The sequence below is a fragment of the Euprymna scolopes genome, chromosome 13 (assembly GCF_053919585.1).
Source record: "Euprymna scolopes isolate OS-2025 chromosome 13, ASM5391958v1, whole genome shotgun sequence".
Lineage (NCBI taxonomy): Eukaryota > Metazoa > Mollusca > Cephalopoda > Sepiida > Sepiolidae > Euprymna > Euprymna scolopes.
In genome coordinates, this window is record NC_136494.1 from 114,879,402 (window position 1) to 114,899,383 (window position 19,982).

Sequence of the window (19,982 nt, forward strand, 5' to 3'; positions counted from 1 at the left end):
TTTTTTTTTACATTTTCACCCCAAACAAGGCACATTGCCACTTTGGTGTAGGGGGCTACTATCAGGGGCAACAACTACTGGGGTACTATGTAGGGATTTGGGCAGAGGGGTGTCGGTTTACGTTACACTTGAACTTCTGCACGTCAGTACTGTTGGGGAAGCAGGGACCTGGAATGGATTTCCAGAGTCTAGCGATTCTGGGGAAGAAACTATTGGAGTAAAAAGATCTTTCACATCTAGGGATCTCTACTGTGAAGAGGTGGGATGTAGCAGCCTGTCGGGTTTGTCGAGGGTGCTCACGTCGTGGGGGCACAAGTGATTGCAGTTCGTCAGAGAATTCACCACTAAAATACTTGTAGAAAAGGCAGAGGGATGCAACATTTCGTCGATGGGACAGAGGCTAAAGCTTAGATGCCAGTTCAGGGCCTATCAGGTTTGCGATTCTCTTTTAAACCTTGTCAAGGAGCGAGAGACTAGTAGCAGATGCACCAGCCCAGATGTGACAGCAATACTCTAAACATGGGCGAATGGTGGCCTTATAGACGTACAGGATACTTTCGGGTGTTAGTAGTTTTCTAGCACAGTAGAGAGAGCCCACCTTTCTTGCAGCGGCCCTGGAAATGCCTTCAACATAATTGTTCCAACTCATGTTTCCTGTGAACGTTAGGCCAAGGAGTTTGAAAGATGTACTCTCAGATAAAGAGTCGTTGGCCATTGCTATAGGTGGTAGAGAGGGTTTCTTGTAATTATTGAATGAAACTAGTTTAGTCTTGGCAGCATTAAACGCGACCAACCACTTTTGTCCCCATTCCACCACAGATTGGAGGTCTTCCTCTAGTGTTTCTGCCATTTGTTTAGAAATGTGTTCATTCGTCTTCCTGTCATGCCTGCCATAGAGTGTAGTGTCATCAGCATATATACCCATCTCAGAGGCAATTTTGTCGGGGAGATCATTTATGAATATTAGGAACAATAGAGGTCCAAGGATAGAACCCTGGGGCACTCCCGCATTTATATCATATTGTTTAGATGTACGACCGTCGAGGACAACCTGGATTTTTCTCTTATCTAAGAAGGATTTAATTATGTTAAGTATTCTACCAGGGATACCGTATGATCTAATTTTCCTGAGGAGACCCTCATGCCATACCCTGTAAAAAGCCTTAGATATATCTAGAGCTACTGCTCTGCCCTCCCCCGCTTTGTCCAGTGAATGGTATATACGTTCAGAGATCACAGTTAGGATATCTGCTGTGAAACGGGCTTGTCTAAATCCATATTGTTTGTCAGTCAGAAGTTTAGCATATGTAAGGTGATGGGCTAGAGCATGGTTAATTATGGTCTCAAATATTTTGGCAATGATAATCATTACAACAACGTGATTATTAGAGAATAATGCATTTGTAAGCAAAAATAAAATACAGATATCGAACTAGCTGATGGAAACCAAGTAATTATTTTTTAATTTTTTAAATCAATACTATATGTACAATATTCAAGAGACAATTGGGTTTGTAATAATAAATATGAAATCTGCATTTGTAATCAATACTATATGTTTACCATTAAATGGAGAATTGGCTCTCTAATAATAGATGAAACCTTCATGAATTAAAATATGTTTAAGCGTATTTTACAATCTGTCTTTGCCGGGGGGGGCTGTTCGTTATTAAAATAATTCTTGAATTGATTGACGATATGCAAGATATTTTTTCTGTGCCGAAGTTTACATCTTTATTCGTACTATTAAAGAGAGAATTTTCATAAAAATTTCTACTTGGCATTAACATCATGTAATGTTTGATAGCTTTAGGGTTCAATCCTTATAAAGCTGCAGAAAGGACAAAATGCAATTTATGTAATTAGAAATACAAAAATAACAACACAGTAATGAAAGATACACACGTTTGCTTGAATCAGTGTTCCCACCTAAAATATCAAGGAAAAAAATTGTTTTAACATATTATAAAAATATAGCTTTAAAATCTTTCACAAACAAATTAATGAAATCAATAGTTCTTTTATTACAGCAAAAGTATTTGTATTTCGTACCATTTATTCTTAAGGCGATAAATTTTGTTTTGTAAAGTTCTATAGAAAATAATCATCTTTGAAATTATATATAATATATTACAGCATAATCACGTTGCATCACCAGTTTCCTCCACATTATCGGAGTTAAATCGCGTACCGTCTGACTAGTACTAACATGTACTCTGAAATCCGGAGAGTGGTTGGAAACGCAATGCTATTATTGCATATAACACGTTGCATGAAAAGTTAAGGGACTCTCGGATAATATATTGCATAAAGTGAATATTAAAACATTGATATAATGTTACGTAATACGAGATGCCTTCAATAAGTTTCAAGACATTTTTGTACAGGCATTTTGAATTGTCGTTGACTCTTGAAAATTCAGTATGTTATTACTATAGCTTTTATGAGATAACTGAATAGTTTTTATGATTTCAGGTGCAAATGAACAGCTACAGCAGGAATTGGAATACACATAATAAAGCATGATTGTCATAGATGGTAAATTTCAAAAGTGCAATTGGAACACGAGGACGCGTTAGAAAAACAATATGCAATAAAATTATGTTTTAAACTTTGAAAAAATGTTACAGAAATGTATGTAATGCTTCATGCTGCTTTGGGACTATCTTGTATGAATCGAGCATCACTTTTTGGGTGGCATAAGAGATTAAGGGAAGGCACGGAGTCCGTGAAGGATGATGAGAGGTGTGAAAGAAGTAAGTTGAGAACACCAGAGCTGATTGGCTAAAAATAAAATTTATGAATAAGGACCGCCGTGTGTCTAAAGAGACAATAAGTGACCGATTAATGTCAGTGTGGGAAATATATGCACACTCATTCGCGAGGAACTGAAGATGCAGAAGATTTGTGGGAAGTTTGTCCCAAATGGGTTCAGAGAAGATCAGAAAGAATTTATCATAACAGCAGGGAAGTGGTCAAGCTGATCAATTCAGATCCTGCAATACTTGATGTTCTTGTAACCATGTGATGAAAGTTGAATCTACTTCTATGACCCAAATACCAAGAGACAAAGTTCCCAGTGAAAGCGTGCTGGCTCTCCTAGATCCAAGAATGTTAGACAGAGTTACTCTGCCCAGAATAATTGTGCATATATTTCCCACACTGAAATTAAACGGTCACTTATTGTCTCTATAGACATATTATGATGATGCTTTTTTTACAGAACGGGCATGCTTTACATGCACTGGGAAGACAGTACACAAGGAATAATATCTTGAGGTTCCACGGTTCACGAAGAGATTCCGTTGGAAGAGACCAGCATGTTTCATATCGTTTAGTGGGATTTTCTACCAAGACAATGCACAACTCCACAACTTCATTCTTGTCACAGACTATTTGGCTAGGATGGGCATAAGACACTTTCCCATCATCCCTATAGTCCAAACATTGCTCCTGTGACTTTTGGTTGTTCCCTAAGCTCAATGAAAACCTTGGAGACTCCTGCCATGAGAAAATTGAGGAGATGAAAGACGCTGTGGCGAGGATCATTGACACACTCACACAAGAGGACTTCCATGAAGCCTTCCATAAGCTGTTGTAACGGTACAAAAGTTCATTGCAGCAGAAGAGAAATACTTCAAAGAGGACAAGAGTTTCATTGGTGTACAATAAAAATAGTGCCCATACGAAAAAAGTCTGGAAAGTTATTTAAATAACTGAGTCGATGCTGCATGAAATAATATAACACTTTAATGACCTGGAAAGTTAAGGGTCTCTCGGATATTATATTGCATGAAATAAAAATTAAAACATTAATATAACTGTTATGCAATGCATTCAATATGTTATGTAATTTATTCAAAAAACATGGTCATCTATTTCCTCATATTATAAGTAACCAATATTGACACAATAACATTTACATATCAGAAGATCTTAGTACAATAGCGCTGTTTTGTTATAGAAACTATAATTTATTAAAATTACATATACAAACCTCTAATAATGCCAACGGTCCGAACTGAAATATAAGAAAATGATTATATTAATATAATATGTTAAGTAAACTACTAGGTTTTTAAGAACGTAGCCATTACTTATTAATGAACATTAAAATCTGTCTATTCTAGTTATATAAATTCTTTTCATTCATTGTCTATAATCAATTAATAGCCTATTATTCATTAATTGCCTATTATTCATTATTTGCCTATAGTTGTCTGTCTGTCAAGTCTGCCGCTATTTTCAAACTGTATCTCCGAAACGAAAAGTTACAGAGCTACGCAAATGATTGCATTTTTGTGGCCCTTTTTTATGAGTTAGTGTTAGGGTTTTTATGGGTTATGATCTTTAAGCTTATTAAAATAGTTGTGAAAGCGATAAAAGAGGGTAAAAATTGAAACGAATCATTATTTGTCAATCGTAAATCGACATAATTTGGTGTACTACGCATGGGCAAACATTTGTACGTTAATATTAGCTTATTTTTAGCGCTACATTACATAACTGACACGGTAACGTCTTTATCTGAGAAGATATAAATTCTGTTTACGGTTTCGATTCTGGCTGATAGCACCTATGCTATACTTTTTTTAAAATCAATTTCTTTTATTCAACATTTTACATGTACAATAACACGTTATAGAAATAAATATTTGTTTCGTTAAAGTATAGAGTAAGTAAAAATTAGTTTGTAGAGAATAATTATGAAATAAATAATCTACGCACCTAAAGTAGGAATTAAACTGATAAATGACATTTATTCATATTTTTATCATTTCTTTAAAAAAGTAATTGGAGGTAACTCGATTCGTGAGGTTTATTCGAATTTGAAAATCTTTACAAAAAAGTACTTGTTTATTTTCAATACAACTTTAGTTTGAATCCTAATTTAATTCCGAAAATTATTGGCAGTGAGAAAAATAAGAAAATGATGAGTTCGATAGTTAAAACTATTTCTTAAAAATTCGAATAAGATAAGTGTGGTGACAATAGTGCATACATCTATCTATCTATCTATCTATATATATATATATATATATATATATATATATATATATATATATATATATATACACATTTTAGGCACAGATGGAGGATAAAGTAAATTGTTGACAGTGGGTGTAGCTAGACGTGTATTGTTATGAATGTTTTGCAAAGGAGCGATAGAATGAAAATACAGTGCTGATAATTACTGATGGAAACAGAGCAGAATTTGATTATTTAAGAAGACTAAAAAGTTGTATACATTGGACTTGAAGACGACTATTTCATTGTTTGCGAGAAAGCGGTCTCTTAGCATTGTATTCCACAGAGAAATGATTCTAAGAAAATAACTTTGTTAATGGGATTTATGCTCAGTGTAAGGCACAGAAGGAGGTTAAGGTAAGTTGTTGACAATGGGTGTAGCTAGACGAGTATTGTTATGAATGTTTAGTAAAAGAGCAATAGATTGAAGTTCAGTCGAGCACCTCTGTTTTTATGAAGTTATAACTTTTTAAATAATTTGTTGCAAATATTAAATTCGATTTTAAAACAGTTTCAACATTTGAACTTTATACAATTTCTTAAAATTATCTCGAACAAACAATTGAGAATTAAAAAAAAACTTCAAGAAGCAAAAAACAACAGATAGGATTTAAATTACATGCTTCATATAATTAGCGGAGGATTTTATTACTGAATTACGATTTAGCAGTTTTTCTCTCATTTTACTGTTAAGTGGAATTAATATTTTAGTTAAACTAAGTTTAATTACATTTAATATAATTGCAATAAGTACATACCTTTTCGAGTATATACGCATTCTACTGAAACATGAAAATATTTTTTTATTAACATATTATAAAAGCACATTTTAAGTCTTCAGTAAGAAAATGATTGAATATTCAAATCATCCATTTTTATCGATGAACGTTTTAAAGAAGAATAAGAACCATTCCGTGTGATTTAATGTGTAAGGGTTTACTTTACATCTACAATTCGAATGAATCCATTTAAATCATTGAAATTAAACTAATTATTAAAACGTAATAATAATAATAATAATAATAATAATAATAATAATAATAACAACAACAACAATAATAATAATAACAATAATAATAATAATAATACTAATAATAATAATAATAAAACTTAATCGATTTCATGCACCAATGATCACCATTACAAGAAACGTGAATAATAAAGGGCAATACATTTGTAAACAAAAATAAAACATAGATATAGAACTTAATACATGATATGAACATACAAGTCACAGAGCACACAAGCGAAGTGATAAATGTCTACAAAAGTCTCACACTAAACATTTGAAAGACGTATTAAAAAAGAATCAAATATTTCCCAAACACAAGACAGACTCTTTTAAAATACAAATTCCCTCCCACATGTGTGACTAATCCCAGAGCCAGTTAATCTATCTATATATCTATAAAGGTGAATTGTATAGGTGCGTGTACATTTCTCTACCAAATTAATCTGTCAATTTTCAGTCTACAGACTCGTTATTTGACATAAGGGGTATTTGAGGAAAAAAAATTTTAATCGGTTTTAAACTAGCAATTTGACTGTCAAGGGGTCAACGTTCAACGATTTAATCTTTGAAACTCTACCAAACTTAATCTTTGAAAACTCTACCAAACTCCTCCGCCAATTTTTGGTCTACACACTTGAAATTTTAGAAGCCTTTTGCAAACTCTACCAAACTCCTCCAACAGTTCTGGGTTTAAACATTTGAAATTTTAGGTGTAGGTTATCTGGACATGAGTCAAACTTTATATATATATATATATATATATATATATATATATATATATATATATATATATATATATATATATATATATATATATATATATATGCACATAAAGTTATGAACAGTACATAGGGCCCGAGCAAAGTCGGGCTGAACTGCTAGTTATATATAAAACTCAGAATTTAAAAATAAGATATAATTTTATTTACTGGTATGGAATTTTAGAATTAAATTAACCATAAACGGCGGGTCTCTACTTAACGTAATAATGCAAAAATATTTGTGTAGGGAATGATGTCACATTCTTATTTTGATTCTTGTTCAATTTCATAGGAAATGCAAATAAACATTTATTTCATTTTAATCATTTCAGCAATGTTTAAAATTGTTGCAAATAATTAAATGACTGTCCTATATTTAAATAAAGAAATGCTTTAATTCTTCTCCATTTGTACAATGCTATTAGTAACCATAAACCAATGATGGTTTATAACAAGTAATAGCTTTGTTTGAATGGATGAATAACACGTACAGAAATATATCGACAACTTGAAATGTTAATTTCAATTTACCGACATATTTCTATTAGTTTTGCGCATGTGCAAATTTATTCAATAAATTTGTTTAATTTTAAATCTTTCTTATCTATCTGCCAGGTAAGTTTAAACGGAAGGGAACTCAGATAGAGCGTAAAATATATTGATTTAATACATTTTTCACTCTTTCACCCAGCATACTTTGAATAGATCCGTTACATCCACTATTTGAAAAAGGGTATTTTTCCCGAAATATGATAGATTTGTCACAGACCACGCAAGTAAGACATTTGTATTTCATACAATTGAATAAGTATATGTATATATAGACATATATGTATATACTTATTGATTTGTAAACTGTCACTTGTTTACGTCTTTTCTTATCAACATCGACTATGTCCCATTCCTCGCATTGTGATAGCCTTCTAAATCTCTTCTACATATATTGATTTTGATTCTAACTGATGGTACCCAATTCATTTTTTTTTAAGTTTTGAAATCACTACGATCCGGCAAAGCCGGGCGCACCCACTCGTTCTTAAAATTATTTCCGACACGTAATACATTTGTTTCTGTGCCTAAGTTGAGATCCTTATATTCATACGATAAAGGAAAGGATTTTTTTATATAAAATTTCTACTTGGCAGTAACATCATCTAATGTTTAATAACTTTAGAGTTCAATTCTTATAAAATTGCATGAGTAACAAATACAATTAATATGATTAGAAATACAACTATAAAAATAAAGTAATGAAATATACACACCCTTGACAGCAGATGCTCTTTTATCTAAAATATCAAAGAAAATACGTGTATTAACATATTATAAAAATATAGTTTTAAGGTCTTTCACAAAGAGATTAATAAAGTTAACCGTTCTTTTATTACAGTTAAAGTATTTGTATTTCGTAACATTTACTCTTAAGGCGTGAACTTTCGTTTTATAGAATCAATTAATATTTTTTAAATCATATATAATAATATATTACGCCATAGACACACTAAATGAAATAATATAGTACACCATCGACCTGGAAAAGTAATTGCATAAAATAAATATTAAAACCTTGATATAACTGTTACGTTGTGTACGCATTGATGCTTCTTTATCTGCGATTTTTTTTTTTTTTTAATTTTCTGAAATACTTTTTTAGACTGTGTATTTTAAAGAGAAACTGCTTCACTTGTTTTCTTCGTCCGTTTATTTGTAAGACAAAGTGAACAAGTGTTGTCTCCCTTTGACTCATATTACAATGTGTGTTTGTCATTTAGAATCATCAGTATCAACGGTGATCTTCTTTTATTTCATATATAACTAAACAGAATCCCTCTGCTCTTCAAAAATAGGGTCATCTATTTTCTCATACTATAAGCAAACAATATTGACACCATTAAATAACATCACGTAAGTAGATCGTAGTATAATGTAGCCATTTTGTTATTTTATTAATTTTGTTATTTCATTATTTTATTAATTTTGTTAATTTACTAAAATTACATATACATACCTCTTTTAGTTCACCTGTTCCATACTGAAATATTAAAAAAATGATTGTATTAAAATATGATAAATAAACTAGGCGGGACAAATGGTTGCATTCTTTGTATACCGTTTTTTATGGGTCTTTAGTCATTTAAAATTTTGGTGAAAGGTTTAAAAAGAGGTCAAAATGGAAAGAAATCACAACTTGTCAATCGTAAGCCGACTTAAATTGATCTTCTTCGCATGAGAATACGTTAGAATAATAGTCCTTCCGGGTGATTTAATGTGGAAGGGTTTACTTTACATTTGTAGAATTTGAATGAATCAATTTAAACCATTAAAATTTAAAAAAATTATTAAAACATAATGACAATAAAATGTCATCAAATTAATGCACCAATGATTGTTATAACAAGAAATGTGAATATTAAGTCATATTCTGTGTTTTTTTTTAAAACTTTTGAAGTCATTTTTTATTCAGCGTTTTACATGTACAATAACACGTTATAAAAATAAATGTTTATTTGTTTAGCTGCGTATTCTATAATCTTTATAAATGTATGTCACTACGTCATTGCTGACGTCATGGTCTCGCCTCTCCATGTAATTAGTATGAAATTTTATATAAAAATTATTATATCAAAAAATATAGCATAAAAATGCAAACTCTTCTGTAAGCTATATCTTTGAAATATGGAAATATTGGTTATTTTTAGTGCAATGGCTGTCATTTTTTATGACGTCATAGTTAAGACATTTCTGGTGATCAGATTTTGGTAAACTTTTAGTATGTTGTTCCTCACATATAATAGCAATAAATCATAAAACGCTTTCTTTTAATGGATAAACAATTCTCGTTGGAAATTCACAATCTGTTATTTCCTAATTCTGTAAGCTACACATATTGACACGATTGCATTAATTAGTATGCATAGTGCAGAATATTATCAGATCATAGATTACTGGTGTTGTATTGCAAACCCATAGTTAGCGTTAAAACGTTATTTATTACATATACACACTTGTTTTACCATTTTCATTGCTTCCAAAAATATAAAATAAATACTTGCATTAAAATCGGTGAAAAGTATATTTTAAGTCTTCAACAAACATAAATTAAGCATAAAAATTTGAAAATATTAGTAAAAAAAAACTATTTTAGACATTTTATTACAACACGTATTTAACATTTAAGAAAACTGCAATTCTAACAAATAAAGTGTTTTTATATGATATAAGACTGTTTGGTGCATAGCATTGTAAAATAGTAAACTGAAAAACAATAATTTCAATATAAAGAAAATAATATTTAAAAACCTAATTTGTTGCGCTTGAGAATCGAACTCAAGACTTGTCTAGCAAAAAAAACTTGTTAATTAAAATCGTTTATTATTAAAAAAAAATTATAACTAACTTTTGAGGACTCTGGTCATCTATACAACCGCTTTATGTTTGTAGAGTCAATCGAATCATCGATGTAAATGATTGATTTTTATTTATTCTTCCTTTCACATATGCCTATCAGCATCACTTCTTGTTTGAATTGTATGGCTCCCATTTTCTATTCCCGTAAATTATTATTTAAAGTATGGCAGTGCACCTACCGTAAATATTATCGGATTGTTTACTACTAGAAAAATGTACGTTTAAAGTAAATATCAGTATTTTAATATTTAAAAAACTTAAATACGTTTTATACAATTTAAATCGTACCTCCAGGTCCGCGCATTTTTCTGAAATAAAAAAATATACGTTAGTATGACAAAGTGACAAAAACATTTTAATTCTGTCAATTTATATTTTAAAAACATTTATATTTGAACGAAAATAATAATCGAATTATGAACAATAAAAACAACAACAACGTAAATTAAAAATATTACTGTTTCATGGCTTACTGTTATATTGCGTTCAAACATTTTGTGAGAAAACGAAAAGTTCCCTCTCTTAAAGAGTTAATTCAAGGAATATGTAACAAGAAACATAAGAAATTGTAGATTATCTCCCTTGTTTATAGACATCTTTAGTATAAAGATAACTAGAAATAGTTATATAAGTTTGTTTCTATGTTATTAAAAGCTGATAAAATCTATTTTTGTTTCCCTTATATAGTGTTTAAGGGTTGTACTTTTTTAATGTGTGTTAATCATTTTTAATACATTAAATTCAAATAATTATTAAGAGCGCAACAAATGGAAACGTAGATTTAATTTACTGTCTTAATCGCGAGACATTTCTCATTTTAATTAATTTCATATCACACACACATAGTCCTGTGTATATGACTCGGCATCACAGTTAAATTGTTCATTTAAAGGTTAAAGAGACCGCACATTTGAATCAGAATTTTCGATCCGTTGTGTTATTTATGTTTCTATTTACTTCCCTCCCCACATGAAGAATGTTAAACACAAGGTCAGTTTTTAATGTAGTGAAAATCCAACTCCCTACAGAGAGGGCCAGTCTTAATTGGATTAAACATTAAAATTACATCAATCGACGAGAGGGCGTTACAAAAGTAATGTCTCCTATTTTAGCTTTTGACTTAAAAAATAGGAGTCCTTCCTTTTGGAATGACCCTCTTATATTGACTTCGAGTCCTTACAAATACCCATATACCACAATTTGATATTACCTAATTGTTCGCCTTTCGTTGCTACAGCAATTTCTTTGTCTCTAACACTTATATGGACGTGCATGATGAAGGAGCCAATGGATTCAATTTAGTCTTAATCTATATATTTTATTCATTTAACTATGGATACATTTCCTTTTTTATGACCTGATTCTTGCCAACTTTGACACGAGCAGGTCTAAATCCATCGTTTAGGATCATATATTACATGTGTTTCCTGATTTACGCTTAAGTTCATACGATCTACGTCAAATGGTTCAACTCAACCAATGAAATATCTGCATTTACACGTAGAGAAAGTTAATTATGTGACAAAATACAAACAAATAATCTTCGAGCGACAACCTAAGTTCAACAGGACTATTTTGATGGATGATGTAAGGAAAATATAATCCGACTTACTTCCGGTACATTGAGAATCAACATTATCAAGGAGGAATGCAGTGACTGCAAAAAGTAAAACAAAAAAACATGCATTATTTATTGACATCCGGAAATATTTGAAATACTAGACGATGTATTTGGCGTTGCCCGGTATTAAACGTAAAGTTAAATTTCTATTTAAAAAAATGAAGTGAAAAAACGGAAAGAAACTGAGACACGTGTATGCGAGTATTATGTATTTTTTCTAAAAAGAGCACTTCTTGTAAGTAAAAAAAGATACTCGATTTGAAATCAAAACCCAAACCTAAAGGCAGAGTCAAAAACGATAACCATTGAACCAACTTGACACGATCTTTAGAACATGTATTCAAACCTTGTGAAACTCTTAACAAACAGCTAAAAATCCGATGACTCCCATTTTCCCCCCACTTAGCAGCACTTGTCCCGGATGAAAATCGATTCAAATGTTTTCTCATGTCTGAAGACTATATATTACAACTTTCAAGTCTTTAGATCAAACATTCGTTGAGTATATAGGTTGAGAAGTGTTCTCACATACGCACATTCTCACTTTTGAACTTCTGCATGTAAGTACAGTTGGGGAAGCAGGGTCCCGGAAGGGAATTCCAAAGTCTAGCTGTTCTGGGGAAGAAACTACTGGAGTAGAAGGCTCTCTTGCGTCTAGGGATCTCTATTGTGAAGGGGTGGGATCTAGCTGCTTGTCGAGTTTGTCGGGGGTATTTACGTCGAGGGGGACACAAGTGCTTGCAGTTCGTCAGAGCATTCACCGTTAAAGTACTTGTAGAACAGGCAGAGGGATACAACGTTTCGTCGATGTGACAGAGGCTGAAGTTTAGCTGACAGTTCAGGGCCTATCAGATTGGCGACTCTCTTTTGAACCTTGTCTAGGAGCGAGAGACTAGTGGCAAATGCACCAGCTCAAATATGACAACAATACTCCATACATGGGTGAATGGTGGCCTTATAGATGTATAGGATACTTTCAGGCGTTAATAGCTTTCTAGCACGTAGAGGGAACCCACCTTCTTCTCAGCGGTCCTGGCAATGTTCTCAATGTAATTGTTCCAACTCATGTTTCCTGTGAATGTTAGGCCGAGGAGTTTAAAAGATGTACTTTCAGATAAAGAGTCTTTGGTCATTGCTATTGGCGGTAGGGAAGGTTTCTTGTAATTATTGAAGGAAACCAGTTTAGTCTCGGCAGCATTGAAGGTGACCATTCATTTTTGTCCCCATTCCACTACAGATCGGAGGTCTTCCTCTAGTGTTTCTGCCATTTCTTTAGATATGTGTGTAAGAAAAAAAATGTAAGGAAAAATTCAAGATGGCGCCCGACTCTCTCTTTAACACGGTAAGATATCCTCAACACGGCACAAGAAGCAACAGCCACACGATTCCCCAGCCAACTCAATCGTCACTCCCTCACGTCTTTCCCCTCACCCGCTTTTATCGTCGTTCTAGGTCGGCTAAATTTGCATATTCCGAGAATTCGTGTGACTTTGCGAGACATCATACTTTACAAAAGACGGCGGTCGCCATCTTGGTCTTTCTTTTCTATTTTTGGTCGGTAACGCTGAGCTGGTCTCGAGGTAAGTCTTTTTCCCCTCATCCGTCTCTCCCACGTACCCACACAACACGCAAACACGCGGGCGCTTATCTCCTGGATGCACGTTACACTCCCCCCTGATCTGATGATCACATAGAGAGCACTGGGGGGATGGCCTTTTAGTGCGTGTGCTTCTGCGAAGAGGTACATTCACTGTTTCAGATTCGGGCTCTGGATCTGGTTCCGCCTCATCAGATGAAGTATCGCTATCAGTCTCTGGAAGGGGCTCACTGAATCCGTGCATCGGCAGCTCATCGCTAGACGCTTCACTGCTTTCTTCTGTAGTTGTATGACGCACCTCGGTAGCTGGGCGAAGATCTCGCACATGTCGTGGGGTTCCATCGACCAAAACAGACTGCTGGCTAATCACTCCAGATATGTGTCCTCGCTTAAACTTGTCGGTGCACCGATTTCCTGGAGGCCGCACCCACACTGGATCTCCCACTTCATATCTGTTATATGTTCCCTTGTCGGTTGGCGGCGTAGTGTTGATTCCCTTCACTCCGACTTGGTACGTGTAAATAGCATTCGCAGGTGCGGTTGAAGGGGACGTCCCGTCCTTTGGCGTAATGTTGTACCAATATGTTGCTTCCGCAATAGTACATCGCTTCCTGGCAGCAATTCTCTTGATGCTGCGATGGCTTCTTTCAGCAATGCCATTTCCTGATGGCACATGCGCACATCGCAACCGTAGACGGACGCCCCACTCATCTAACAACTGCCGGACTTGCTGGCTACAAAACGCTGCATCATTGTCAGTCAGGAACTCTTCCGGCGCACCTCGCTCAAAAAAAATGGATGATAGGTGGCGAACAACATTTGCTGAATCCTGTCTGGTCATCTGCCGCCACACCGCAAATCTCGTAGGCCCGCAATCAATGAGAGTTAGAAAGGGCTTGCCACTGTAATGGGTAATATCCATGGCCAGCCGCTGCCACACACTCTCAACTTCCAAGCGACCCTTCTGCCATCGCTCTGGTGCAGGATCAATAGACTGGCAAGCCTCACAATTTCTGACGATCTGTCTGACATCCATCTTGGTCACTGCTGGGTATGCACGCCTCACAAAATAAAGGGTCCTCTTGATACCCGGATGTCCGCTCTGTGCATGAATTTTTTGTATTTGACATGGGTCGATTGCAACTGCACAAGATCGAGCAGTAATCTCCATTCCCATCTTCGCGGCTTCATACCATTTGTGAGGTACACGGGTCAGTTGGTCAGCACGATTACAATGTGATGGCACCAGAGTGACGCTCAGTGATAGCCCATACTCAGATACCAGGTTTTTTAGCGTGTCTAGCCTTCTCCGTATTAACATTTCGCTTGCTGCCTTGGTACGGATTCGTGTCCGTCCTGAAAGTGTGTCAGACACCCAGTGGTAGACACAGAGAGAATCTGTGTACAAGGTCAACTTCTTAGACTGCCACTGCAGGGCCAGATTTACCCCCTTTACAACAGCGTCCAGCTCTGCCAGGTTGATATGCTGAGAATCTGTTACGGGCCGCAGCCAACATGCATCCTCGAACACGTTTCCTCCTTGCTCCAACGATACTCCCAACGCCAAAGAACTGGCATCAACCCACACACCTACGTTGTCTCCGTTAACACACCACCGCCCACAGGCAGGGTCCTTCTTGTTCACTCTCTCCAGTGTCTCTTTAATCATCAGAGTTAGTAGGACATCATCGGATATGTCATCCCAACCCGTGGTTGTTAAATTTGCTCTGCGTTTAATCACACCAACAGCTGCGCGGAGCCAGCCACAGACCGGTAAGTGACCAACAAGTTTTCCACACCAAGAAAAAACGGTCCGCCTTGTAACGAGGTTGGGGATGCTTGGAATTTCACTGCCACGCCTCCATTGTAGGGTGCCATCCTCTTCATAAACATCCAATCCCAATACACGTGCTCCTTCCCTTAAACGTTCGGGATTCTTGCATTCCAGACCAAACTGAGCCAACTTTTCTTTGACACGCGACGCAGACTGTACATCTTCATTGACGTATACGTCATCAATGTAAGCTGACGTTGAGTCCCTCATGGGCTTTTCTTGGGACAATACTGTGTTGACAATAGTCTTCATGATCTGTGGTGCCACATTTAGGCCGAAGCCAAGGCGTGTAAGGCAGTACCTCTGCCCCTGGAACCAAACTGTCTGGAACGGCCACAACGTCTCATCAACTCGCACCTGTAAATAGGCTTTTCGTAAATCCAATATTGAGACATTAGTGCCTTTCTGACGCCATTCCCTCAACTTACTGGCGCATACGTCAGCATCGGCAGTGTAGGCTTCAATATGCTTGTTAAGCTCCCTATAGTCCAGCACGGGCCGTACTTTCGACTTGTTATGCTGGACTACTGCCATCAAGGGTATTAGACCCTTCGGAGGCCCAAGCTTGTCCTCAGGGTAGGGGATTAACCAGCCATCTTGGATCCACGCCTTTAGTTCCCTTTCGTATTCTGCTCGGGCCTCACTGGGTATAGGGTACTCTGCAACCCCATTCTTGAGTTTAGTCGGTGCCATTCCCTCGGTCCACTTCCAAGATGCAATCCAGGCCCTCTTGCGCGAGTCGTAGTCCACTGTAAAATCCGGCCGATCGATATGGAGCGCTGCACACACTGGGGCCTCTAAGAATCGCACCTTTCCATCCTGATGAATTGCGACTCCCCCCCAGCGCCTTGATGGCATCGTATCCGAGCAACAGGTCAAACCCCAGGAGATTTCCTTGGGTCACGAGCACATTGATCTTAGTGGCTGCACCGGTGTCCGTGTAGATCTTGACAGTTCCAGCTCTACAGCATGTCTGGGTCTCGCCTCCTATCGTGGTGACTTTGATCTTCCTCTTAGTCCAACTTGGACACAGCCTGGTGCTCACTATAGTATGCGAACAGCCTGAGTCGAGAAGTGCTGAGCAGGGTATCCTGTTTACGTAGACGGTTATTACTGGTTGCGCCTTGTTCAAATTTTGCTCGGGGAGCAGGGCGGCGCTGACGTCCTCTCCCCTGATACGTTTCCCGCACAGTTTTGGGCTAGATGCCCCAAACCGCCACGCTTAAAACAGCGCACACGCCCCCTGTTGGTGCAATTCCTTGCAAAATGTCCGCGTCGGCCGCAGCGAAAACATTTCCCATTGCTTGCAGGGTTCTGATTCGGAATCTCCCGAGCGCCAATCTGGCCTGTCTGTGTCGCCATCACAACTGGTTCCCCCAGGTTCTCCTCATCTTTGATGATGGCTCGAGCACGTTCCATCAAGTGTTCCATGGTCGTTGTTGAAACGCTGGTTGAGGCTCTCAGTAGCTGCTTCACCCGAGTGGGAAGGCCCGCCACAAACGCGTACGCAAGCGTCCGCTCCGACACCCCTCCACCGAACAGAACTGCGAGTTTCTTTAACTCAGCGAAGAAAACGTCCACGCTTTCCTCCGGTAGAAGTTTTCGGGAAGCAAATTTTTCATAGGCCGTACAAGGATCCATGGCAAATGCCTTGTACAGCGCAGCTTTAATTGCGGTGACATATCCCTTTTCGGCAGCACTGAGTTGCTGATATACACTCAAGGCACCCCCAGCCAATCTCAGGGGAATTACAGTGTGTACCCTTTTCACCTCACAAAGGTCGCACGTCAGCTCGACCCTTTCAACCCAGTCGACGATGGACGTGGACCCGTCAAACTCGGGTATGAGCTGTAAGTCAAATTTCGACTCGGTCATAGTCCTAGAGGCTAAATGGCCGGAATAGCTTGTAAGAAAAAAAATGTAAGGAAAAATTCAAGATGGCGCCCGACTCTCTCTTTAACACGGTAAGATATCCTCAACACGGCACAAGAAGCAACAGCCACACGATTCCCCAGCCAACTCAATCGTCACTCCCCCACGTCTTTCCCCTCACCCGCTTTTATCGTCGTTCTAGGTCGGCTAAATTTGCATATTCCGAGAATTCGTGTGACTTTGCGAGACATCATACTTTACAAAAGACGGCGGTCGCCATCTTGGTCCCTCTTTTCTATTTTTGGTCGGTAACGCTGAGCTGGTCTCGAGGTAAGTCTTTTTCCCCTCATCCGTCTCTCCCACGTACCCACACAACACGCAAACACGCGGGCGCTTATCTCCTGGATGCACGTTACAATGTGTTCATTTGTTTTCGTGTCGTGTCTGTTATAGAGCGTGGTGTCGTCAGCATACATACCTATCTTACAGACAATTTTGTCAGGGAGGTAATTTATGAATATTAGAAATAACAGAGGCCCAAGGATAGATCCCTGGGGCAATCCCACATTTATATCATATTGTTTAGATGTACGACCGTCAAGGACAACTTGGATGTTTCTCTTATCTAAGAAGGATCTAATTATGTTATGTATTCTTCCAGTGATGCCGTATGGTCTGATTTTCTTGAGAAGACCCTCATGTCATACCCTGTCAAAAGCCTTAGATATATCTCTAGAGCTACCGCTCTACCCTCCCCCACTTTTTCCAGTGACTGAGATTACAGTTAGGATGTCTGCTGTGGAACGGGCTTGCCTAAATCCATATTTTTGGTCAGTCAGAAGTTTAGCATCTGTTAGGTGATGGACTAGAGCTTGGTTAATTATTGTCTCAAATATTTTGGCGAAAAGTGGGGCGATAATTTACTGGGTCAGTTCTTTCGCTAGAATTCTTGAAAACTGGCACTAGAGAAGCAGTTTTCCAGGAGGCAGGAAAGCAAGATTCATTAAGGCGTGTGTTGTAAAGTTTGGAGATAACTGGAGCTACTTCGGCGGCGCACAATTTTAATATCACAGCCGGGATGAGATCAGGTCCAAATGCTTTTGCAGTGTCAAGCTTTCTTATGATAGCATACACCTGAGCAGGGTGATTTTCAGATCGTCTAGTGTGGCGTTTGTCTGCAAAGGAATGTCAGGGAGAAGGAGGTTAGCAGAGTCCAGTGTGAAGTTGAAGGCAAACCGTCTGGCAAGCATTTTAGCCTTCTCAGTTGCTGAGCAAACAACCTCATGATTGTTGGATAGTTGGGGAATAGTTGATTGCCCATTATTTACTATACTGTTGTAGATTTTCCAGAAGTCTCGGGTTCCTAATTTCTGTGCTTCTATGCGTTTTGGGGTGGTTTCAGTAAATTCTCTCTTAGCTATCGCTATTTCTTTCTTACAGTTATTTCTGGTCTATGTACTTCTGTCTGTTTGAACTGGACTTATGTCGGTTAAATTTGCGGTACGCATGCTGTCTTTGCGCTATGGAAGCTGCACAAGTTGAAGTGAATCATTGGGGAGAGTGGGGTTTGCTATAGAATTTGCGTGTGGGAACATGTGCTTCAATTGCAGTTTTGAACCATTCAATGGTCTCATTTGTGCAATGTTCAGCAGGAAGTGAAAAGATATTTTGCCATGGAGCGTCCCTGATGAGGTCCCTGATGGCTTCCCAGTCAGCTATTTTATAATATCTCGTTGTTTTCAGCAGTGGCTCTTCAGTTTTGGCTCTAGAGTGTATGGCTGTGGGCATTCGTTACACAGTCATCGGGAATTGTGGTCTAGAAGCGATGCATGTTGTTCTTGCTGGTCTGGGAAACGGGTTAGAAACGTAACCATCTGCGATAGGGAATGAGATATAGAGAATTTACGTGTTGTGGTACCAGCTGCGTCTGTGTGAGTAGAAAATCCAAGCCAGTCGCTGTGGTGAACATTGAAGTCACCAAATATATGCACGTGTGCGCTAGTGTCGAGGGAAAGTGCTGTATCTATGCTGTCAGAAACTTTGTTTATTAGGGCACAGTTCTGGGCTGAATGAAAGCGGTAGAGAAAATAAAAGTAGCTAATATTGTGTTGCATGTTAAGTCTAAAGCACATAAAGGCTTGATCGTCCGATTCTAGTTTAGTTTCTCTAGTCAAGGGGAGGCTGTTTCGAATGTAGACTCCAAGCCCATGCATATGTCTGTCAGAATCCTTACGGCAGAGTGGGAGGTATCCGGGTATGTTAAAGTTCTTAGAGGAGATGGAGGGGTGTAGGTTAGTCTCACTTAGTGCTAAGATATCCGGTGTGTTTGTTAGGAGAAATGCTTCAACATCATTTAAATTAGTTCTAAGCCGACGTATGTTCGTAAATGCGAGCCTCAAGGGAGAAGCCAGGTTGTTTTTGTTTGAGTTTTGGCCTGGTTTTAGCGCGATTTTTTAATGTACTGTCATTTTTATTTTTAAGAGTTTCAGTTTAGGTAAGGGGTGCTGAGCAAGTGGTTATGCAGAACACCAGACATGCAACACAGACAGATCATCAACTGTCCCTCCATCTACTAGGGTTGTGGCCACAGGATAGCCCACCGGGAACGAGTGCAGGGTCCATTTCCATGCGCGACATGGCATTACAAACATCCCGATATTATACAACTGTTCATGGAGCAGCCGCTCTAAGCGCTACCAAAGAGTTAGGGCTCCATTACTACCAGTTGGGAACAGCAGCCAGGAACTGTCTATCCGGTACTCTCAACCCATCAGATGATGGTCAACCCAATCTGCTTGCACTGGCATTACGGTATTCAAGCACTCCCAAGTGCCCAGTTTAAGAGTTGG

The 19,982-nt window shown here is 37.5% G+C and overlaps 1 protein-coding gene across 1 annotated transcript in view; it reads right to left on the minus strand.

The window, feature by feature from the left end:
* The window catches only part of LOC145292320 (uncharacterized), a 108,712-nt gene that overhangs the window by 76,545 nt on the left and 12,185 nt on the right, over window positions 1-19,982 (minus strand). The window contains exons 2-8 of the mRNA XM_080138648.1: window positions 11,822-11,866; window positions 10,498-10,517; window positions 8,810-8,833; window positions 8,067-8,090; window positions 5,787-5,807; window positions 3,998-4,021; window positions 1,906-1,929 (exon numbers count right to left, since the gene is read on the minus strand). Coding sequence (XP_079994774.1) covers window positions 1,906-1,929; window positions 3,998-4,021; window positions 5,787-5,807; window positions 8,067-8,090; window positions 8,810-8,833; window positions 10,498-10,517; window positions 11,822-11,866 — 182 coding nt within the window. The remainder of the gene's footprint in view (window positions 1-1,905; window positions 1,930-3,997; window positions 4,022-5,786; window positions 5,808-8,066; window positions 8,091-8,809; window positions 8,834-10,497; window positions 10,518-11,821; window positions 11,867-19,982) is intronic.